The sequence below is a fragment of the Aedes aegypti genome, chromosome 3 (assembly GCF_002204515.2).
Source record: "Aedes aegypti strain LVP_AGWG chromosome 3, AaegL5.0 Primary Assembly, whole genome shotgun sequence".
NCBI classification, from domain to species: Eukaryota; Metazoa; Arthropoda; class Insecta; order Diptera; family Culicidae; genus Aedes; species Aedes aegypti.
The window spans coordinates 336,089,299-336,115,085 of record NC_035109.1 but is presented as its reverse complement, the minus strand read 5'-3'; the positions used below and the strand labels follow the sequence as shown (position 1 = coordinate 336,115,085).

The following is a 25,787-nucleotide window of genomic DNA, read 5'->3' as shown; positions in this document are numbered from 1 at the left end:
AAAATTTCTTTGAAGAATTTCAGAATGATTTCCCAAAGAAATGCTTGGAAAACTGTACGATAGAATAAAAAAAAAGTTAAAAGGGTCATTTTGGCGAAAAAATCAAAGTTATAGCTAGTGATAGATAGTGAAAAGTGAAGAGCGAGTATTTTGTGATGGCAGAAGTCAGAAAGCTGGCCAGTGTTCATCGCTAGAGGAGCGACGGATTGCAGAGAAGTTTCGAAACAGGAATTTGGTGAGTTCGTTCTAATCAGCAGCGCATGATCACAATGCGTAAATATTAAATATTTGTCAGCCAGAACGTCTACGAAACATGGACGTGGTCAGGACAGCTCTCGACTGTTGAAGGATGTGTCAATCTTGTCTAAGAGTCAGAGGTTAGTCCCAAATGTCTGACTTTGGTAACGGACGGGAAGGAGGCAACCCTCTTACAATGGTCTAGTACTGTACTACCAACGAATTTGTGCAAAATGCTTAATGCTAATACTAATATCAAAAGAGAACTCCATTAACAAAAAACTTCTAGAGAAATTCAAAATCCTTGAAAATGGATTCTTGGAAACAGTTCTAGGACATGATCTGGGCGAAATTTTTTAAATAATACCTGGTGGAAATCCTGGATAAATTCCTGGACGAATACTCGAATCATTTCTTGGTGGAACTCCCGGAAACTATTGCAGTAACTTCTGGAGTATATTTCTCGAAAGATTTCAAAACCAAAAATTCGCTCTTCTGAATCCAAAACACATAAAAAAGGTACCTCAAAGTGAGTCAAAAATATTGAGATTTGGAGATGACCTTCAGTGAAGTCTTCATAACTTTGCTATTTTCCAACCAACTCTAAAACTCTCATTCTCCTCAAGAATGAATTTATAAACAGTTTGTAGAACATCATTTTTTTAAATCAAAACTAGTCTTAGTTAAAAGTAGTTTTCTTCCAATTTTTCTTCATGTTTCCGAAAAAATCATCTTTCTTTGACCACAACTTCATGAATACACAACCAATTTCAAATCTTTTTATATGCGTTTAAAACTTATATAGTTGTTTTTAAATTGTGTTGTTATTCAATTAAAAATGTTTCGATCTAGTTAATTAACAAAAATCACTATATAATATAAATTTAAAAAAAATCATGTTTTAGCAGTTTTTGTTAAATATTTAGGTCAAAATTTATTTTTAATTAAATGTGTTGTGTACACAATTTAAAAACAACTAAATTAGCTTTAGAAACAAATAAAAAGATTAGAAATCGGTTGAGTATTCATGAAGTTATGGTCAAACAAAAATGAAATTTTCTGTCAAATGAAGAAATGTTTGATTTTAGACTAATTTTAAGGGAATCTAATTCTAAAATCTTTAAAATTTTGTTGGAAAATAAAAAAGTTACGAAGACTTCTTTGAAGGTCATATTTTATATTTTACACCTTCAAGTCGCTTGTGCCGCCTATATTTTTGGCTCAAATTTTGAGGTTTTGCTTTTTATGTTTTGGAAGAGCACGCCAATTTTTGGTTTTGAGATCCTTCGAGAAATAAGCCGCACCCTTCGGATAAATTACAGGACACCTTAAGATATTGTTGAAAAAATACCTTGATGAATTTCTGTTAAAAAAAAAATCTAAGGTTATGGCATAGCATGGTGAACGACAGGTCTGATTTGGATTTTATTTCTTTATTTTATAAATTTCTCTTATTTCTTTTGACATTTATCACTGCTTTTGACATATGCTGGGATTGGTCTGACTTGGTACCGCACACCAACGGATTTCAGTTTTAATGTGAACTTCTGGTCACCCTACAAACAACAGAATATCGTTTTTCTGGTAACCTCTTTCGTTGTTTTGTTTTTATTCTGCGTTTCTTTCTACAGCGTTCACTTTACTCCGTGCAATGAGCTAAAATTGACGTTTGAACCATTTTTTATTGCCTTTCAAATGCGGCTCAGAGAGTTTCATTTGGACGAGTAATCCCAGAGATATGGACTGAACACTTTTGTATGTTTTTTAGGGGGTGAACCCAAACTTGTGCACGGGAGTGTATCTTATATCGAGGTTAAGTTATATCAAAGTTACGTTATATCAAGCTAAGGCTGTAATTAGAGAAGAGTGGCAGCACTGGCTGAGGGAAAGTTGTGCATTTTTAACGTGGTACTCAAATAGTGAAAAAAATGTGGAAATATCAAAGTAAAATCGACGAAAAATACATATCCGAACGTAGAAAAGAGCAAAGTCGCGAGTGCAAGTTAAATTTGAGTTGGAAAATAGATTAAAAGTTAATAATTTAGAATTTAAAAAAAGTGGAATTGCTGTGAAAAAAAAATGTTTGGCGGCAGCATGCGCGGGGGAAGCGATTAGTGTATGAATGAACGCGGTCTCAGTAGTAGTGGTAGTGAAAGGTAGGACGGGTGGATGTGGTGTGGTGAGAGAGGTGAACGTGTGGAGAATTTTCGTTTGCGAGTCTTACCCACACCAACTGATTAAAGTGATCTTTCGGAAGCGGGAAAGAGAAGCGGGTATGAGCAAGATGACGGTACGATTAGAAAACTGGGCATGTACAGTGGTGTTCAATTGGAGTGTTGCAAATTTAATACGGTGCCCGTTCGATTTTGGCAACTCTACCGTTTGATCTTCATTTGGAGAAGCCCAGCAAGCGGGTACAGTTTTCGCATAGCAGAAGTGTTTTTTTTTTGGCTTTCGGTTCGTCGGAATGGAAGTTTTTTTTTTTTTTTTTTTTTTTTGGTTTTCGAGCAGTGCAGTTTGAGAAGCCCAACAAGTGGATTTGATTTTCGTATCGCTTTATCGGAGGAGTGGAAGTTTGTTTTTTTTTCTCGGTTTTTGAACAGTTTCGAATAAATGATACTTTATAGCTAACGGTGAAATAGTTCGACGACATCGTTGCGACGACCAGCTTCAAAATACAACAACGATAAAAAAACCGGTGAGATCTTTCCATGATGACTTGTGTTATTTGATTATATTTCCAATGTTATATGCATTTTGGGTTGGGTGGGACCATCAGGGCACCCGATTGAAGCGAGATGGATAGGAAGAGTGAAACTGTCAACTTCCTATCGCTAACATTTCGTGGAAAAAGGGCGGGCTCTTCTTCCCATCTATTGGGTCTTTCTGACAAGCAAGGGCTTGATTGTACGACTGTTCGTGTGAACTTACTTTTGGAAGGAGATTCTTTTTCCTTGCGGGTTTCGCGTAAGTGTCTCTGCTTACGGGTCCGCCATTCGTTTTTGGCCCTTCAGACAGGAGTATGATTGAATACGAATAGTCATACAATCTTGAACAAATTGTTTTGTTAGAATAGGCCATTGCTACCGGTGGATACCTTGCTACAATAGATGGCAGCCTATATCATCATCATCATCATCAAGCTAAGGCTGTAATTAAATTTGTTTCAGATTATCGATCTCTTGATCGATTCTTGAGATTTTTTGTAAATCTAACGAAAAAATGTTTGACGTTCTTTTCGATCTAATAAATAACAAAAAAGAGCGTTATTTACATGCTAAATATATATTTGGGATTATTGCTTATTGAACAGAACATATATGATTTGTACAGATACTTCTTCTTCTTGGCATTAACGTCCCCACTGGGACAGAGCCGGCTTCTCAGCTTAGTGTTTTTATGAGCACTTCCACAGTTATTAACTGAGAGCTTTCATTACCAAAGTTGCCATTTTCGCATGCGTATATCGTGCGGCAGGTGCGATGATACTCTATGCCCAGCGAAGTTATGGAAATTTTCATTACAAAAAGATCCTGGACCGACCGGAAATCGAACCCTTCAGTATGGCTTTGCTTTTTAGCCGCGGATTCTAACCACTCGGCTAAGGAAGGCCCCTTGTACATATACATTGGTTTTAAAGTTATCATTGTTCGATTTTTACAAGTTAGGTTCGTCACAGTACTTAAGTACGATAATCTAAAGACCCTTCATATTTTTATATTTTAGCAACATTTCTAATGTAAGTAAAAATGAATAAGAAGAATTAAGTACTGACACAGAAAGCATTTCGTAAAATTAGAATCTACCACATCTCAACTGATTTGATAGTAATAACTGTTTACCATCTAGCGCCAGTACGTCTAACTCAAAACGGTGTGATCTCTTTTGCAACGTAATCGCACCGTTAGCACTAAAGTAGATCTCCCTATCATTTGTCGCGAGTAAATCTACTCCAATATTCAAGACTTGACTGACCGCGTCAGCCACCGCTGTCGCTGACTTGAAAGGCAGTCGTTTCAACAAGCAATTGACACTCCGAATCATTCGCTTCGCGCTTAACCCTCAAGCACCCAAACTTTTATTTTCAATCTTTTTGTTCGATCGAGCACGTTTAGGACAACGATTTTCTTTTTATTTGCCAATTTATGTTTTTTATAATTTTCATTTATGATCATTCACGCTGTTTTTTTTTTCTTGAAGCCTCTTCTGGACATCGATTTTATTTTATTTCTGAAACATATTTTAAAAATATATTTCAGAAAAAATATATATATTGCCACTAGGCATATTTTTTGTGTTAAGAAGGTTGTGGAAAAAAGGTTTTTTTTTGTATTTCATTCTAAACAACACTTGGGCATTTGTCGGAAATACAATGATTTTTTACATACATTTTACAAAAATAAATAATGTTTTTAAATATCATGAAAACATTCCTGATATGCGTGATATCCATCAGCCAGAAAAACAATTATTTTGATATCGAAGCTTTAAAAAATTTAGATTATCTCAAAGGTCATCTAAAGGCGGAGTTAGGTATTAGAGGGCTACGGGCCTGATATGCGAGCTACGCAGTGCCTCGCCAATGATGATTGTTAATTCTTCAAAACAAATTTAACGTCATTATATTAGGACTTTCCATTTTTGTGCTTCGATCGGGAGCTAAGGCAAACAGTATAGGCAAAAACGTGTGCTTTACTGCGCGTGTCGCTTTTTGTTAGCAGAGGGTTGCGAAAGACAAAAATTAGCACGTAAATATTTCGAATCACTCATGTTTGGAATACATTTTGATTATACAGATTGAGTATTGCGTCAATGTAGCAAATAGACGGCCAGACGAGACGAGCGACACACGGTCAGCGTCAACAACTATTTGCTCCGTGGCGGTATGTAGGGGGATCTGGGGTAAAATGCAACAGTTAAGAAAGATGTGTCGAAATGAAGACCAAACAACATGTATGAAGTGTTTCAATACAGAAAACTAGATGATTTGTATCCACTCAATATGGTGCTGAACGAATGTTTATCCTAATTTAATAGAGTTTTGTAGAATAAATCTTTTTGAAAGCACTAATTTTGCGCAAGTATTGGTTTATGCGGGGCAGAGTGCAGAATGTTTTGGAACAGAACGCACCACAAAATTAACGACTGAACAACGACTATGTGGCTGAACAATGCTCAGCTCTATCAATTTTGAGAATTCTATATGGCATGTGTGGGATGTGGGATGAACGTCTTTTTCTACATAATAGAAATAAACAAAACAAGCTTCACATTGTGGCCACGTCCTTACAACCGCTGGGAGAAGGCAAAGAATGTTAGTTTGTTAGTTCAACTTCTACTTAAAAAGATACAGGGAACCCAAACTATATTCATAGACGTCACGGGATAGGGAGATTGTGTTTATAGGGTAGAGTGTATCAGTTCAGTTTATTTGTAATAATAATAATAATAATAATAATAATAATAATAATAATAATAATAATAATAATAATACAAATAACAATTGATTTTGAATTTACCTGATCACTTCTGAAAGCGAACTTGTTATTTGTACTAAAGAAATAAAACACTAAAATCTAGGAAATCGATTGACCCTGCTTCTGTCCATCCCTGCAGAGGTAAGTGACTACCGAAGGATTATTCATTACTTGTTTTATCAATTTGCGTAGTATTATTTACTTAAAAGTTGGTTATCCCAGTAAATTTGACAAGGTGCGTTTTCCCCCGACTGTGCGTATCACCCCGGGCACCCCTATATGAATCAAAGTTGGGTCCGTGGGAACAGATCGTGATTTGATTGCTGAAGTTAAACCAGTTTCGTGCAAGACCGAGCGCAATTGAGCAGGATTGAGCAGCTGACAGTGGCGGTGGACAGATTCAAAAGCGCCGATGCGATTTAATGGGAAAAGGTGTGGGGGAGGCTTTCTGTGTGACTGGATTGGAATGATTTGCAAATAGTGGTCGTATTTAAGTAGAAGCTCCAAGCTCCGTGGAATGACCCACAGGCCCGGCTGCTTATGGCTTCTGAAGGTGATAATTTATTGCATAATTTTTCTTAGCGAATTTTACATCTAAAGTTAGCAGGATTGACGAACTAAATTACAGAAAAACTTTCTATTACACACAGGTAATTTTTTCACGTTCGCAATTGAATCAGTCCTATTGATTCAGGTGAAATGTTATGGATAATATATTTTACATTATCGACTAAGCTTTACTATAAAATTTAGATTTAATCGATTTTTTCAACATGCTTGCAGTCTTCATACAAAAATCTTCGTTTCTCTTATATGGAAGTATACAATACTTTTCTAAATCATCAAAAAATAACTTTTTAGCATCGAAAGTATTATGAACTTTGCTGATAAGTATTGTTTTACACATGAAGTTTGAATTCTGACACAAATTAAGCGAATAAATTGCCAAGCTGGCGAACTTGTATGCAAGTTGACTGATATAGTCAAATTTTGCATTTTCAACAGCCAATATCTCAAAAACTAGACGTGCTATGATAATTTTGAAAACGGCGATGGTTTCAGCAACGCTTAATTAAGTAAATAGCGGTATTTTGATGCTTGAGACAAAAACTTGTTTCACAGTGTTATCAATTAGACAAAAAAGGCTGCCTTCTATCAGTAAATAACTATGTCCTTTCAGGATTCTCATCGAAATTCTTCTAGGATTTTCATCATAATCCCTTCCGGATTCTAATGAAAATTGTTCAGAATTCGCATCAAAAACGTTGCAGGGATCTCACCAGAAACCAGGATTTTTTATCACAATCCTTCCAAGATTCTCATCGGGTTCTAACATCATCGGGAGTCTACCAGGATGACCATCAAAATATTTCCAAGATTCTGTTGAGAATCGCTCCGGGATATTCATCAGAATTCTTCTAAGATTCTCATCGAAGAACTTCTACTTGTGTTGCCAGAAACCTTCCAGGACTCCCATCAGAAGCTTTCCAGGATTCTCATCGGAATCCTTCCAAGATTCTCATCAGCATCTTTCCAGGATTCCCATCATAATCCTTCCAAATGTTCTTTCAGAATGCTTCCAAGAGTCTCATCAGAATCCTTTCAGGATTCTCGTCGTTATCTTTCCAGGATTTTCATTAGAATCCGGGAGTTTTATCATAAACTTTCCTGGATTCTTATGAAAACCTTCCATGAAGTTGCAGAGATCGCACCAAAAACAGGGTTTTCATCACAATCTTTCCAAGATTCTCATCCGGTTTACCAGGTCGATCATTCATCTAGGCTTCTCATCGGATAACAAGATTCTCATCTGAAACTTCCCAGGATTGCCATCATATTCCTTCCAGAATTCTTTTCAGAATCCTTCGAAGAGTCTCATCAGAATCTTTCAGGATTCTCATCGAAATCTTTCCAGGGTCCTCAACAAAATACAGGATTTCTATCGTAATCCTTTCTGGATTCTTATCAAAAACTTCCAGGATTCTCATCAGAAATGTTGCAGGGGTCTCGCCAAAACCAGGATATTTATCACAATCCTTCCAAGATTCTTATCAGGTACTACCAGGATGACCATCAGAATATCTCTAAGAATCTGTTAAGAATCGTTCCACGATATTCATCAGAATCTTTCCTGGATTCTCATCGTAAAACTTCTAGTATTGTTGTCAGGGTCCTCATCAGAATCCAGGATTTCTATCGTAATCCTTTCTAAATTCTTATCAAATCCTTCCAGGATTCTCATCAAAAATGTTGCAGGGATCTCACCAAAAACCAGGATATTCATCACAATCCTTCCAAGATTCTTATCTGGTGCTACCAGGATGACCATCAGAATAAGATTCTGTTAAGAATCGTTCCAGGATATTCATCAGAAGCTTTTCTTCTTCTCGTCGGAAAACTTTTAGTATTGTTGCCAGAAACCTTCCAGGATTCTCATCTAAACTTTCCAGGATTCTAATCAGAATCTTCCCAGGATTCTAATCAGAATCTTTCCAGGATTCCCATCAGAATCCTTATATGATTCCCATCAAAATCCTTCCAAAATTCTTTTCCGAATCCTTCCAAGAGGCCCATCAGAGTCTTTCAGGATTCTCATCGAAATCTTTCCAGAATTCTTAACAGAATCCAGGATTTTGATCGTAATTCTTCCTGGATTCTTATCAAGTTCTACCAGGATGACCATCAAATAATCTCCACGATTCCACTAAGAATCGTTCCAGGATGTTCATTACAATCTTTTTAGGATTCTTCTAGTATTGTTGCCAGAAACCTTTCTAGGATTCTAATCTGAAACTTTCTAGATTTCTCATCAGAAATTTTTCAGGATTCTCATAATGATCTTTCCGGGATTCTCATAAGCCTCCTTTCAGGATTCCTATCAAAATCCTTCCAGAATTATTTTCAGACTCCTTCCAAGAGTCTCATCAGAATTCTTTCAGGATTCTTATTGAAATCTTTCCAGGATTTTCATTAGAATTTTTATCATAATCCTTCCTGGATCCTTATCAGGAACGTTACAGGGATCTCACCAAAAACCAAGGTTTTCGTCACAATCCTTCCAAGATTCAAATCGGTTTCTACCAGAAACACTAAATTAAATCCTGGTAGTTTTACCTTTACCAAATAGTTTGATTTCCTGAGATGAAGATTTCATTGAAACATGGCTTGAAAAAAATATGAATTCAAATTCCGGAACTTCTTGAGCGGTCGTTACTACTCCAATATCGCCAGTTTCGCTGCACTTACACAAGGAGCTGCGACGTCAGAAAGCAGGCCAATATAGGGAATGGGGAGGAATTAATGTTGCATTTAAAACTGGTCCACAGTAGACCGAATATACCCTCGCATCTACGCCAGTTCATGCAGGAAGGTGTACGGGTGGTAAGTTTATGACAGATTGTCTTGCTGTTTCGTTAGCAGACTGCCTATGTATCATGCGTAAGGAAAAGCGTGATATAATGATGAAAGAATGGAAGCGTAGGGAAATGGTTTATTTTTGTCCGTCTTTAGTTCTAGTAAATGCTATGAACTGTGATAGATCACCTATGATATACTAACCCTTAAAGTGGCAGGACGGACCTTAGTTCACAAAAATGCTTCGATCTCAGTCAATAGTCATTCGAATCCAATGCTTTAAAAAGTTATAGAAAGGGGATTTATTTATTTATTTATTTATTTACTGGCGTAGATGCAGGGGTATATCCGGTCTACTGTGGGAGCCAGTTGAGTGCATCATCATTTCCTCCCCTTTCCCCTCATTGGTCTGCATTCTGGCGTGGCAGGCGCCATTGTTGCCTGAAAATAGAAGATCACCAGCACTTATACACTGAAGGTGCCTGTTAGTCCCAAGCAGTCATCTGGTTGGTTCCTTGTGTAAGTGCAGCTGATTTGGCGATACTGGAGTAGCAACCACGGGCGGCCAATCAAGCTCAAGCTCAATGTTACTAAGCATAATGAAAAAAAAAAATGTCATGCAGATTTTTGTTCTGAAAATTAGTCAAAATTATAAACTCAGACCAACGTAGGCATTTTGGACCAATATGGTCCTCTCGGAATAGGACACCGGTGAATCCGGATTTATATAGTAGTGTTCATGTGAAAATGGCTGTATCTCAGTCATATACGAATCAAATCGAATTCTGTATCCAGCATTCAGCAAAATTAAACGTGATGCTGTAACATTAGATGAATTTGATTTACTTCTACTATACTCTTCTGTTTACGCTACATTGAAATTTAAAATTTTGTATCTGTGTTAGGCTTATGTTTTTGGTGGCGCTGGAAGTTGATGCATCTCCCCTAGCCCATCCCCCTCGATGTTTAGTTTGAAATTTTTATAATTTTTTTTTATGCAGAACTATAGAAATTTTGCTTACCATCGAGAAAGAGGCTGTTTTCAAAACAGTTTATATCTTCCACATATATCACAATGATGGGAGAATTCCTTCCTGGTTTACAATGACCTGTCTGGCCCTTCTGAAACTGATCTGGACAGCAGTGAGTACGAGTTTTTTAGAAGCTCTTTTATAGATGGCAAAATATTGACCATACGTCAGTCCAAAAAGCATTCAATAGGTGCATCGTAAGTCTACTTTTTGAAGAGCGTGATATTGAATCGAAGTATCACATCCGTTGACAAATCTATGATTTCAAATGAGTTGAGTCCTGATATGTTGAAGAGATTACCAAGAATCCGGTAGAAGCTTTTAGGGTTACTATACGAATTTCTGGAAATCAGTGGAAATTCTTGGAATCCGCAATCCTGGGATTTCAGTAGGAATACTTCTTGCATGCATGTAAATATTCCAGGGTATTCTTCGATTCTGGTAAGAAACATTACAATCAAAAGCAATTTTGGACTTTCGATAGGAGTTAGTTTTAGTGGGAGTTAGGGATTCTAGTGGTTTATGGTGCATGTTCTATATTTTTTAATTTTAGATCCCAATTGGTGTTCAGAAATCTTGGAGGAAGCTTCAAGACACCGGTATGAATTTTGAGATTGCAATGGAAATTCTAAGTTATCAAAACTTCTTTGCTCTGAGATTTCAGTTGAAATTGTTGATATTCTATGATTTAGGCTAGAATTCCGAAGATTTATAGAGTTTTCTAGAATTCCAGTAAGAATTCTGAAATACCTATGGGAACTCTGAAATTCCAATGAACCCTAAGATATATTGAAGACAATCTACGATTCCGAAAGAAATTATGAGGGGCATTGTTCAGTTCCGGTTGAAATCCATGATTACAATGACAATTCCCCTGAGATTTCTTGTAAAATTTGCTGGGATTGCAATTGCAATTCTGTGCTTCTGGTGGGAGTTCTTAGGCCATGAAAGCAATTCTGAGATTTCTTTGAGTGGGAATTTTTGAATTTTGCAAGTAGAGTAGTGCCTGTAGAAATTTTCAGGATTCTTATATGAATTCTGGGTTTTCGATGAAAGTTATGGGTGTTTAGTAAGAAATCCTGGATTTATAGGAACCTATAGAAATCGTGCAGGTTTTATGGAAGGTTTTACAAATTTTTGGTGCGAATGCTGGAATGGGTGATCAGAAATTTCGAGTTCTGGGCATCTAGTAGAATTCTGCGATTTTGATGGGAGTTCTGGGATTTCAGTAAAAATTGAGAGTTCTTGATTTTTATTTGGAGTGTTTTAAGATTTAGGAGGTTGCTAGAGTTTTAGAAAATTCGTAGATTTCGGTAAGAATTCAGGTGTTTTTGTGGTAATTCAAGAATTCCGTAGATCATTCTGAAACATTGAAGAGAATCTTGTGATTCCTGAGAGAATTCTGCAGTTTTAAAATAAATCTTAAAATTTTAGAAGGAATGATGAAATTTGGAAAACAAATCTTTTGACTGCTGAAGTATTGGTATTTCGACGGAAATTTTAAGATTTTGGTTGAAAATTCCACGATTTCAGTAGCATTTATTCAGGATGTTCAATAATTTCGGTGATACTGGTGTAATTTCTAAAGATTTTTTTACATTTAGAAGAATCCTGGGATATCAATACGAACATTCGGATTCCAGAAGCAAAACCTAAGAATTTTGTTTGTTTCTCGAATTTCGATGTGAGTTCTGGAATTTCAAAAGGCACCGGATTGAAATTTCGGCAAGATCTCCTTCGATTACTATGCAAACCACTGGACTCCGAGAGTAATCCTGGTGCATCGTGGGAAATTTCAGTTTTATGGTATATTATTATTGGTGTGGAGCAAAACGATTTTTTTAACCACTCTAGTAGCTACACTAAGCCTTTTACCAAAATGGAGATATTCGCAATAATATATGTAGATACGCTAAACTTTTACTGATTTTTGCAGAAACAAAAATGTTATATCTATAAATTATAAGAGAATTATGACAAATTGCTTTTCTGGTTCACTTATATAGCCACGACATCAAGCGAAACCGTTTCGGATTTCAGTTTCAATTGCCTTCATCTAAACTTGCGTAACCACATACCTACCTGCTGCCATCAACGAAACGAGACAAGAGGAAATTTGATAATGTCATGGTCACTGCCTAATGAAATAGCGATAGTCGCCCGGCCCAACCTCACTACTTGTCCCCACACCCCCAAAAATTGAAACAGCAAAATCATCGATCCATCCTAAATTTCTGGAGTGGTTGTAGATGAGATTGAAAATCCTGGCGACTAGCTAGCGACGAGTTGAAAGTAAAATTTAATTAGTTTTGTTATTTAGCATTGTTGGTTCGCCGCGGGGGAAGTGCTTACGATGTTACATTCGTTTTATTTTTTCTAGGCGGCATGATTGACGAGGAAATAATTCGTTATTAAATAATAATTCAAGAGGGAGTTTTAAAAAATAATGCATGAGTTTGAATTTATTATTTTTTTGTTTTCCTGGCTTCACATATTTGTAGAATAGAAAATGTTTTATTACATTGCTATAAAATGTAAATTGAGTATTAGAACAAATAATTATTTTGCATGATTGTTCTGCTTTGAAATAATTTAAGAGCACATCCATTTGTTACCAATGTCGCAATTTTAAATTGATTCACGTAAACGACATAATCTTACAATCACCAGATTAGATTAGACACGGTTGGCTTCTCTTTGAGTTTTGACAAAAGGCTCAATTTAATGAGTGCTTTCTCAAATTACAGCCTACGATTGCAGTTTCATGCGAATTGCAGTGAATCATAAGAGCCCCTTCTGTACAATTTACTGCGTAACTCATACCGTAAAACAGGGTATCTTTGATAATGCGGGCAACTTGGATGGTACGGGTCGCATAAAAGATTGAATGAAAACTCATTGTTCATCAATTAGACGAGCAAAAAGAATCACAAAAAGCTTTTAATATTACAATCGCTTATTTTATGTGGATTAGTTATAGTGGAACCTACAATTATATACCTGATTTAGGTAATTTAATCATTTGTCAAAAACATATTAAGGACGTGTGACGAGTGACGTTCCATACACAAGAGACAGAGAGAACGTTACAAATATCATTGTGCTTATTTATTGTTTATCTATTATGAAGCGTAGTAATATTCAAATTTTCTTCTAAACAACTATCAAAGTTACCCCGCCTTACAGTACACAAAACCGTCCATCCCAAATTGGGTCATAATGTAAATGTACGGCTAAACTGCTACTTGAGATCCCCTTGACGATATGTCAGTGCCATTTGAGAATTCGCTCCGCTTTTCCCGGCAGCGATGGTCGAAAACCCTCGCTTTCCAACTACAAAAGACTAGAAGGAACCACTTAAACGATCTTATCATCGCAAAACTCTGGTGGTCGCGTGCCATTGGAATCCCTCTTTGTCGTTTGTCGCCATTTAGATACCTCGGACAAATATCTCATATGTAGGCTGTAGTCATTTCGGTGCGGTTTTATCATTATTCTAACAGATTTCCGTTCTTCTTCCCATTTCAGAACACAAACTAGTGATGGTCGGCCTGGATAACGCCGGCAAAACCACCATCCTCTACCAGTTTCTGATGAATGAAGTTGTACACACTAGTCCGACGATTGGATCCAATGTGGAAGAGGTAGGTCAGCGAGGAAAAGCCCCCCCTCAAATGAAAATCCTTGCCAATCAACTGACTAAGCGTTTCGGCTGTGTATTTCCATTTTTTCTGTTCGTGCGGTTGATATTTCGAATTTCAAGCCGGCTTAACTCGCCTTTGTTAGTTTTTCCAAGACACGCAGAGCTCAAAGCAGATACAATGGAACCATTCATAGGGAGTCAATGGATGCGATGATGGGTTTTAAAGCCGGCGATGGTGGCCGTATCAACCTCCGAAAGAAGAAAGATATCTAGGGTGAATGAGGATTTAGCATTTATTTTATTCAAAATCTCGACCCATTTCGGAATGGGAAAAACCGACGATGAGCACAGAAATGCTGATGACAGAAACTTTGTTTTCAGGTAGCAGGATTGGTAAATTTATTCAGCCTTTCGGGATTAAGTTATTCCGATGGGACAAAAGTGGACGAAGCGTGTTCTAATCCGACGGCTGGATTCAATAGTGCGGCTGTTGCTTGAAATTTTTATTTTTGTTTGCCCTAATCCTATTCGGAGAGGGGTTTCATTCAAAGGACATCAAATTGAATTCAGGTCAAATGGAAGTGAACGAGTCACTTTAGCTCCGGGGGGTTAAAGGGTAAATTAAGAGGAATGACAAACAACAACTAATTAGCTTATCAAAGACACTACGGTTAATTTAGACGACACGGATGGACTGGGCATGTAGGCCAGTATGGTACACGAACGAAAGTGACTGGTATCAGAACATGAACATTTCCTTATCGTTATTCGGAGGTTGTTCGGAGCATAGACTAGACTTCATAATTTTTAAATGTAACAAAAGCAAAAGTCTTCAGGATAATTTGTAGGTGATTCGGTAAAATAAAACACCGTAATTCAGTCGAAATTTCACATATTCCGATGAATTTTCACAGAATACTGTAAAAATTGACCGTACTTCGTTAATTTATTCTACTGAACTGTTCAGCTGTTGAGAGTTTACAGGAATCCGTAAAATAATCTAAATGTGTGAGAAATTGTGGCAGTAGGAAAATTGTTACAGAAGGAGAGGGTGCTAAGCATCCTGAAGTAATATTTAGAACGATTCTCCATGGAGTCTTTCAAGGATTTTCTGGACAAACGTTTTGAGGAACAGCATGAGAGTTTTTTTGCAGGATTCTCTGAACAAGCTTCTGGTACAATCTTTTATGACATATTCTTCGAAATTCTCAATGAAATTCTTGAAAACTACGAAATTTCTGTAGAAAGTACTCCTGAAAGAATCCCAGGACAAACCCAGGGGTATTTTTTAGAGAAATTAATGGAGGATTCACAGGAGAAGATGTTGTAGAAAATCCTTGAAGCACTCCCAGAGTAATGTCATTAGATATATATTGAAATATCCCTATCAGGTTTACCTCAGAAATTTCCTGTATAAATAGTTGGTGAAGAATCACTTGGAATAACTTCTAGCGAAATGCCTACCTACCTAATAAGTTATTTCTCGCTTCTTTGAAAGAATTAATGTGGAAAAATTAATGAACCATTTCAATATCAATATTTCCAGTAAACTTTGCATGGAGTAGTATATGCAATATTTTTTTTTGTATTGTATGAAGAAAAAGGTGTTTCTATAGAAATGCTGCTGGAATCATAGAAACGAATCTACAAAACGAATCTACAAGAATCATAAACATTCATAGCAACATATAGACAAATAGTTGGTGGATTTCTATGAATATTTGGAGAAAACTATGGAAAAATACCTAGAGAAATTCAAAAATTAAATCTAGTAATATTTTTTTCCTAGAATTCGTGAACTTTTTGGATATCCGTGAAAATTTTAATGCTTGGAGAAATTTAAATAATACCTTAAGTAGGAATATATTTTCGCAGAACTTCTCGAAGTAATCTCTATATAAATCTTCGGAGCCTTATCTTCCTAAACTTTATAAGAAATCCCTGCAAAACTCTTGGCAGTATCACAAACAGAAGGCCTTAACGAATCTGAGGATCAATGCTTGATGGAAGTTTCTGGTAATCCAACAGGAACGCAATTTCTGAAAAAAATCCATCGAGGATTTATTTTTGCAACAACCGCGATGGTTGCTTGATTAATATAAGGATTGCTGGAGTATACATATCATAAATCGATCTGTGGGTAAATTCCTGCAGAAAAAAAAACTCAAATTCTATTCTCAAATTATTCTTTTAATAATTTATAGTGAAAACTTCACTCCGAAGGGGATTTTTTTTTTAAGTTTTCGGATATTAACCAAGTGAAATTCTAGACACAAATTTTCTTCTCCTTCTTTCTGGCGTTACGTCCTCACTGGGACAGAGCCTGCTTCTCAGCTTAGTGTTCTTATGAGCACTTCCACAGTTATTAACTGAGAGCTTACTTTGCCAATGACCATTTTTGCATGTGTATATCGTGTGGCAGGTACGATTATACTCTATGCCCTGGGAGGTCGAGAAAATTTCCAACCCGAAAAGATTCACGACCGGTGGGATTCAAACCCACGACCCTCAGCTTGGTCTTGCTGAATAGCTGCGCGTTTACCGTCACGGCTATCTGGGACACAAATTTTCATGACATGCAAATTTAAGTTTATTTTTTTGCTGTTTATGTAGTTTTAGTTAGGGAACGGGTTGAAATTACCGATTTTTATAGTTATATAAGTTATAAATAGACGTATTCTTAGTTAAAAATACATATTCGAAGCTGGTCGTAAGTTGCCTTTCAGTGACTTGGTCACTATTTCAATGCAAGTCTCTAAAAAGTCTATTAACAATTCTTTATAGTTTTTTTTACCAAAATGATCTCTGAAGCCACTATTTTTATTTTTTCTTGTAGCGTATCTTGATGCATAAGTCTAGCAAAACATAGAAAACTTCAGAGACCTTTACGCGATTTTTTTCCAGAAATGTCTTCTCAGATTCCCGGAGGAAATGAATGCTTCAGAGATTTTGATTAGAATATTAGTATATATTATATTAGGCATTCCCCCCAGAATTCCTAAAGGAATTTCTTACCAATATTCTCAGGAATTTGGAAATCTAACGCAACTTCTTCTATTGATTACTCTCAAAAAAATTCAGGTGCTATTCCAGAAATTCCTATAAAGATTTTTCCATAAAACCTTCCTCTGATTTCTCCAGTTGTTACTATAGCAGATCTTCCAAAGATTTGTTCAAAAGTTCTTCTATAAAAATTTTCGAAGGTTTACTCTAGAGTTTTCGAAGAAATCTGTTAGATAATTTTTCCAAGAAACTCTGCAACAATTTTTCAAAGTGTTTTTACGCCGATTTTTTCAGTCATTCTTCAAGCCATTTTTTTATGAATTTCTTCGTGAAATCATCTCTCAAGAATTGTTTCATAATTCCAGCAATAATTGTTTCAAAATTATTGCAGAAAATCTATTGAGAGTTGTTCGGAAAATTTATCAATAAATTAGATCATAGATTTCTCATCTAGCTCCTTAAGAATATTTTGAAAATTTCTACAACATATAACTACTCCTGCAGTTCTGAAACAATTCCTCAATTCTAAAATATTTCTCCAGTAAAATTTCCAAGGATCATTCAAAATTTCATCTAAGGTTCATACCAGCAAATAGTACAGTAATTATTCCGATCATTCCTCAACAATTTTTTTTTTTGGGATTTCGTTTGATAAATTCTATAAGAAAATATTTTAAACAGGGACAAGAATGACTATTTTCAATAATAATTTTAGAAATTTCCATCTAGACATGCAATCAGCAATTTGCAGTAAAATACACCAAGTTAGGAGTTTTTTCCTATCCTTGTAGGAGTTCCAAACTAGCACGCGAAACATCTTTCAAAGGGATGCTTTCTAAAAATGGTTTCATAGCAAAGAAAACTACTGAGCTATCCGAAAAACAAAATTTCTTTCCTCACTAGCGCCGTCTAGTGGAAAAATTTCGAAACTTTCGACTCAAATAATGTTAGCCCTTGTGATACTGAGAGACTTTGCCGAAGACGCCATCTTTCTAAGTGGTCAGGCTACTGAGCTATCCGCGAAACAAAAATTCTTTTCTCACTAGCGCCGCCTAGTGGCAAAATTTCGAAACTTTCGGCTCAAATAATGTTAGCCCTTGTTATACAGAGCAACTTTGCCGAAGACGCCATCTTTCTAAGTGGTCAGGCTACTGAGCTATCCGCGAAACAAAAATTCTTTGCTCATTAGCGCCGCCTAGTGGCAAAATTTCGAAACTTTCGGCTCAAATAATGTTAGCCCTTGTTATACAGAGCAACTTTGCCGAAGACGCCATCTTTCTAAGTGGTCAGGCTACTGAGCTATTCGCAAAACAAAAATTCTTTGCTCACTAGCGCCGCCTAGTGGCAAAATTTCGAAATTTTCGGCTCAAATAATGTTAGCCCTTGTGATACAGAGCAACTTTGCCCAAGACGCCATCTTTCCAAGTGGTCAGGCTACTGAGCTATCCGCGAAACAAAAATGTTTTGCTCACTAGCGCCGCCTAGTGGCAAAATTTCGAAACTTTCGGCTCAAATAATGTCAACCCTTGTGATACTGATAAACTTTGCCGAATACGCCATCTTTCTAAGTGGTCAGGCAACTGAGCTATGCGCAAAACAAAATTTCCATGCACACTAGCGCCGCCTGGTGGCGTGATTCCGTATCAAAACGACCACCGCATGTCACCTCTTGAGCTACTGAACAACTCTTCCGAAGATACCAACCTTCCAAAACATCAGGATCTAGAGATATCATATGTTACAAAATTGTGCATGCTTATCCCTCATGGTTCATATGGTGCAAATCAGAAAAAGCGCCCCTACCGGCCAAGCTCTCAACTAAAAGGATAATCCTCAACTCCTAAAGGTAGATTGTACTTAGCACTGAAACTTCGCCGAAGACAGTACTGTGCTATTTCTTTTGGCATACGAGATATTCAACAACACCCCCAAAGTGATGAAATCCCATAAGCCCTGGGTCTCCTATAACGTTCTGGTGTGTCTTATAGGAGTGAGCGTAATAGGAGTGCACGTTATAGGAATGCGTTTAATAGGAGACCTGACTGTATCTAAAGCTCAAAAATCAACTTGCTTTACCCCGTGTATGGCGTTTAACAATATTGAAACGATGAGATTTACTCTAAATGTTCTCTATAAACATCAATAAAGTCAAGTTTATCAATATGTATTCAAAGCCTTGCAACTTCTCCCAAAATGCCGATTTAAATGTTATGTTTCAAATTACTTTCATTTAGAGCATCCGCAAATTCATTGCATTCAAGTTGCGTTTCAGTGCCCATAACAAAACAAGATTCATCCCAGTTGCTCGAAAGTTGCACTAAACTACGTGTTCGACAGCTAGAGGTTTGTTTGTTTCAATCCAGTAGCAATATAGTTGAGTTGCAACTTACGTACCATGTAACAACGAAAACATGTTCTATCAACAGTTTGATTGTTTGATATGTTGAGCGAAAGTGATGCACACTTCTGTTTGAAACCTCAAAGAAATCCTGGACAAACATTTTGGAGGAGATCCTAAAAAATGCATGGAAACATCACTGGAAAAATAACTGCTTGAATTGTTGAAGATGTCCTAAATGAAATTTTTGGGCGAAATTCACGACGGAACCTCTGGAGTTATCCTTAAACAAAGACCAGGTAAAATTCTTGATGGCATCTTAAACAAAATTCATGGAGGAGTTTCTCAAAAAGACCGTAATAGACACAATAAATACATTCCTGAAGAAATTTACGGGGTTAAAAGGATACTGAAGGATACTTTGGAAAAATACCTGAATGAGCTTCTGATGAAATTTCTGGAAAAAGTCTTGAGAAAATGCATACACTATACTCTTATCTCTTGGTTCCTGTTAGAATATTTTTGTTCCGGTATTATCTTGTTTCAAGCATAAAGTCTCTAAAGTTCATATTTTTAAGGCACTCAGTTGCTACCAGGCCTGTATATTCGAAAAAAAAAAACTGGTGTAGGTATATGATAATAAACCTTCGAGCTGTTTACTGCAATACCTATGAGTAAATGAAACCCGAATTTAGTTACTGCACCATTTAATTCCACTAGAGTTTGTATGCTTTGACAGATACACGTATTTCGAACTCAACTGTAGGGTCATTTTTTGACATGTAATAGACTCGACACGATTGATTACTTCAAATGGAGTCCACACGACACCGAATATAGTCATACAGTTGAGGTCGAAATACGCGTATCTGTCGTACGATACAAACCCCAGTTAAAATAAATGGATAATATTAAATTCGATTTTCATTTACTTGTGTCATTGCCTTCTAAATTTAGCTACGAACTCTAAGTACACCACATAAATGGAACCCGTTAGACCAAAACCAAGATCTGTACATTGTAAAACACACAAATGAAAGTAACCGTATACTAAAATACTTAACAATGTATCCGCAATTTCCGCCCCGTGATTTGAAGGAGAGGATTAAATTTCCAACTTTGTCGGGATTAAACTGTTGCTCGAAAACTTATCCGTTTCCCATTATTTCTTTCGTTTCATGTCGGAACATCTGTGTGTGCTAACTTTTCAACCGACGACAATGTCCGGATCATAACTTCAAACAACCAACCCGCAAACATCCAACGCAATCCGATGGGGCTTTGCAGATCGTGTGGAAAAACATTCACTTTCTGGTGTGGGACCTGGGCGGCCAGCAGAGTTTACGAGCCGCGTGGAGCACGTACTACACAAACACAGAGGTAAGGGAGTACTTTCAGCTTTCAGCATAGGGTTTCCCGCCCATCCACGTTAGGCACTGTATAAGGCAGGACTTGCGTTCGAATTGGTATCACGTGTGTTTGCCGTCAGCCAGCAGCAGCAACATAGGCATATAGTCTGATGACCATGCACTTTAAATTACCCACCGACAATGTTGACTTTTTTTTCCAGTGCTGCGATGCACATGAGTAATCCATAATAAGACAAACATGTGCCTCAGTCAATGTGCCTGTGTGTTTATTTTGGTTTTGAATTCTTGGATATTTCCACCGTATCCTCCCCCTAAGCAACGTTTTTTCCCAGCGGCACACAGTGGGGAAAAAATATTTAAAAATTAACTGAAACAATAAGGATTAGCATTTCGACATGTTCTACAAATTTTTATTATTTTATGAATAGGGTAAGAATGGACCAGCCTATTGTCAAAAAATCAAAAAATAATTTTTGTTCCACACCGTTGTAATAAGTACCCAAAATTTGAACTCATTTGGATGAAAACTGACACTGGACAAGCTCCTCAAAGTTTGTATGGGATTTACTATGGGAAAGCAAGCAATTTATTCAATCGGTAATAGTTCTTGTCTATGTCCATTAGGGCAATTCATTTTTTTTTAATGTTTGAAAATCCAATCTCCCATATGCTTTTTTCCATTCTTACCATAAAAATAGTGTTCTGTGAAATTTTCAGCTTTCTAGGTGGTGATTTAAAGGTGGCCCAAAGATAATGTAGGTTTATATGGAAATTACTATGGAGAAATTTTGAGAAATGTTCCAAACACGCTAGTACTGTAATGTAGGTTGAAACTTATCATCCCATATTGAAAACTCATTCTTCAAACCTTAATGAAGGATGTTGCTGAAGAAACAAATCTCTTTTGAGCTAATTTTGTTTGGGATTTTTGAACATGTTTGCAGGGCTATAATCTCATATTAAGCTAAATAATAGCAAACAAACTCATGAATATCTCTTCCGTTATCCGTCGGATTGAATTTATCTCTTCAGCATATTTCTTTATTATGGTTTGAAGAATGAGTTTTTATTATTGAATAATAAGTTTGTACTTACATTACAGTACTAGCATGTTTGGAACGTATCTCAAAATTTCTCCATAGTAATTTCCATATAAATCTACATTGTCTTTGGGCCACCTTTAAATTACCACCTAGAAAGCCGAAAATTTCCCAGAACACTATTTTTATGGTAAGGATGGTAAGGAACATATGGGAAATTGGATTCTCACACATTTTTAAATTTTGAATCGCCCTAATGTCCATGTATTTCATTGAGGCTTGGGCTTAGCTTGATACTGCTAAATACAATCATCTGTTACAAATTTGCTGAAGACGCCGTATTTAATACGAACGCCTCAGTAATTAGTTATTGATGTTTATATGAGTTGGTTAAATTTCAATAGTGTTGGTACTCGTCAGTACAAGAGATACAACTTTTCGGTTTCGACAAAGTTTCATTGAATAATGTCGTCTACAATGTTTTTTTAGACAGTTTTTAATTTTAATAATAAATAAAGAAGCTATTTTTTAGTGCACACCACCTAGATTTTGTTAGTGTCTAAATAAAGTACTCAAAAAAAAAAACAATACAACTTATAGAACATGTTGAAAAACCAAGTCCAATAGTTTGAGTGCAAACCCCGAAGTTCCACTTTTTTTATTTCGTCCCACTGTGCGGCAACCAGTCATGTCGTCGCACCGATTCCAATTTCGGTTTTATTTCAAGCAAACATGTGCGCCTTATGCGAGATGCGGTTGTTGTTTATTTTTTATTACATGCAACTTAGAAAGCAACAACTGTTCAACTGTTTTGTAAACATTTCCTCGTGTTTTTCTTCTTCACGTGTTTTTTTCTGCTCTTTCTTGCTTTCTTCCAATTTCGTTCGACGGACGGTTATGAATGAATCCACACTGCGACCTGGCAATGGATGCGGCTTCAATGCAACAGTTTATCATAATGGTAATAGATTCGACGGACCGAGAGCGGTTAGCGGTGACGCGAGAAGAACTGTACAAAATGTTGCAGCATGAAGACTTAACCAAGGCTAGTTTGTTAGTGTATGCCAATAAGCAGGTGAGTTCTCAAATCGGAGCAATCCGTATGTTGGTTGATGTCGTTACCTGATTGGTTCGTATTTTTTTAGGATTTAAAAGAATCGATGAGTGCAGCTGAAATTTCCAAACAGTTAGACTTGACCTCAATCAAGAAACACCAGTGGCACATACAGTCTTGTTGTGCGCTCACCGGTGAAGGGTAAGTTAAAATAACATACATTTTTTCCTTAAATTTTGTGTGCAATTCCTATCATCTTAATTAGGTAAACCATAATTAATATATTATTATCATTTCATTTACAACATGTTCCGTTTCATGTGCTGAATTTAATTCACTTGCTTCAATTAAGTTTACCTAACGCAACCTAAATATACAAAGCCCTTAAGGAGTGTATCGAAAAGTAGTCGCAACCATTTAAAACGGTATATCTCAGAGCATAGTTCATCTTTTTGAAAGCTTTTTTCACGCAAATCTTCATCATGTCATCAAAAATTGAAGCAGCTAAAAAAATATTGAATAAAATGCAGTCTTAATATAAATACAACAAGGTTTATAAAGCATGGAAAATAAAATCTTGCACAAAATTACATTTTTGAAGTGCCTTTTGAAGATTCGATGATTTGTATTGAACAAAATGTATATCAAACAAAACAGGATGAAAAGCTTATTCTATCGGAAAATATGTTTACTTCACACAGCACGTAAAAAGAAATTCAAAAAAATAAATTATTGTTCTAAAAAAGCTCAATTATTTGAACAAGGTCGGTTTTTGAAAGACACTTTTGTTTAATCAAAATTTTGAAGCTCTGTCATATACAGCGGTAATTATATAGAGTAACATTTTTTTCTTAAGTTACTTCATAATTATGCAAAGAAACTTTTCCAATCAAAAAACAATTTTTTATTCATTACAATCGTTCGATATTAGCATTAACGTGTAGAAAGAGAAAATCAAAAAACGAAAATCGCCTTTTTTCTATTTTTGTATTTGCTCTCAAATGCTTGTTAATGAATTTTTCAAAATATTTTTTACACTATGTCATGAGAGTTGTGGCACAGAATATATTAGCATAAACAAAAATAATTTTTCTTAAAATTTAACACATTTATTAACATATCAATTTTTTCAGAGGTGTGCAAGATTTTCATCGACATCTGTTAGTAATTTGCAAAATTATCATGCAAAATGCCACATTCTTGAAATAATATTACCGCATCACCATTTTTAAATGGTCGGCGTTAAGTCAGAGTGGACCAAGTGACATTTTTCATATTTTGAGAAAAATGGGTTTAAAGTCTAAAGCTCCGTAATTTTTGAACTCGTTTAAATTTTGGTACAATATTTCTACACATCTTAGTGTTACTTTCAAACAATATAATGTGAAGTGATAATCATGAAAAATCATAATCCAAACCTCTGATAGAACAATTTTTTGATGGACTATGTGTACTTGGTCCACTCTGACTGAACTAAACATCACCGTTCAGTGAGTTGGTTCACTCTGACTGAACAATTTCTAGGAAAATAATAATCATTCAATGCTTCAATGGTCAAACTGGGTGCATATCTCCAAGATAAGCAGATTAACAAGACCCTTCAACACCAGTATCGTAAATTCTTCAATAATCCATATCGTCAATACCAAAATCAGTGGCATTACGATAGCTTGAAAATTAAGGTATTGCAGGGTCATTGCATTGGAGACCAGAAATATTCAAATATGCGTTCAGTCAGAGTGGACCAAGTGAAAATCTTGAATACCGACCAAAATATACTGGTCCAATAAGCGGGTTCTAACACATTTCATACATACACCATAGCACTACCATGAACTTCTATCGGACTCTGAAATTGACTCAAAAAATGCAATAATCAATCAGTTTATTGCTTTTCAACACTTGGTCCGCTCTGTCTGCACAGAAATTGTTGCAATTTCTGACCACTCATCCAAAAATGGAAAATGGTCAAAAATCATAATCAAATGCATTGAATTAAGTTATATTTATTAATTTCTATTGATGGACAAGTAGAAGAATCATTCGATGTCGAAAAATCTGACAGATCTCTTTACATATTTTTCATTTCTTCGCATTCCTCAGCGCGCTGATCATTTTTGCTGTTATGGTAATAAGCACTTGGTCCGCTCTGATTGCACACTTTTATCGATTTTATTGATCATCCAAAGTAAATTTGTAACATATCTCTCGCAGTTTGCAGCATTCATCAAATCTGGTCAAAGTGAAACGGAGGAAAGGTAATTTAGCATCTAATGAGAGAATAATCCAATTTTCCCAAGTTTTGTACTTGGTCCCCTCTGACTTAACGCCGACCAAATACATTGTAAAGCTTTTCTGATCAAAACATTGTTTATTGGTTCAACCCATTATTTTTGAGACTGTTTTGAAAGTTTGTGACTACTTTTTGATACACTCCTTATCATGGCAATATAAGATTACAACGATTTTTGTCTAAAATTATTGATAATTTTATTTGACATTTGCTCTAATTTATCAACATGGGGTATTTTGTGTAATTCATTAGTACTTTTTCAATGAGGCAGATTAACCATCATTTTCAAAATTTGATTTCGAATCCTCTGCAGAGCCTAGTTTTATAACAGCCAGTCTATGTTGGTACATCATACAGCATTATATTTTGTTCTGAAGACAAAATTTGGATTTTATGTTAATGAAATGAATAATTTTTATCTATCTTGAGTTGAAGATAGGTACTTAACTTTTTCAGACCAATTTATTGGAACTGCTCTCATCGTCATAACATGTCTACTTGAGTGTTTCACATAAAGAACATTTGGATTATATGTGACTATTATAACTTGAGATTTGGAAGCATTAAGAGAAATCTCCCATTTTTGCAACTATGAAGGAAAACATACCAAATATTTTTTTTGCAAATTAGTACAGATGATATACAGGTTTCGTCCTTTGGCGGAAAGTCCTGTGTCATTCGCAAACAAAGTTTGTCGACATCCCTAAGGTAACTCAGGTACGTCAGGTCAGATGTGGAAATATTAGACAATTTTCGTCCCAGAATGCTGTCTTGAGGAACACTAGCTCTTTCAAGGCATCTGCCAGACTTGAAAAGATAATAATCAACCTGAAGTGTACTGTTTGATAGATCCCAGACAACCAGAAATCGCATGAAAGTTCACGTTACAACTCGTTTATTCATACTAATTACATCAAACCCGCAAAACACCGTGGATAAACTCGTCA

At 36.1% G+C, this 25,787-nt stretch overlaps 1 protein-coding gene across 1 annotated transcript in view; it reads left to right on the top strand.

The window, feature by feature from the left end:
* The window catches only part of LOC5578574 (ADP-ribosylation factor-like protein 5B), a 62,898-nt gene that overhangs the window by 25,447 nt on the left and 11,664 nt on the right, over positions 1–25,787 (top strand). The window contains exons 2-5 of the mRNA XM_001663915.2: positions 13,628–13,743; positions 20,371–20,463; positions 22,443–22,568; positions 22,639–22,748. Coding sequence (XP_001663965.1) covers positions 13,628–13,743; positions 20,371–20,463; positions 22,443–22,568; positions 22,639–22,748 — 445 coding nt within the window. The remainder of the gene's footprint in view (positions 1–13,627; positions 13,744–20,370; positions 20,464–22,442; positions 22,569–22,638; positions 22,749–25,787) is intronic.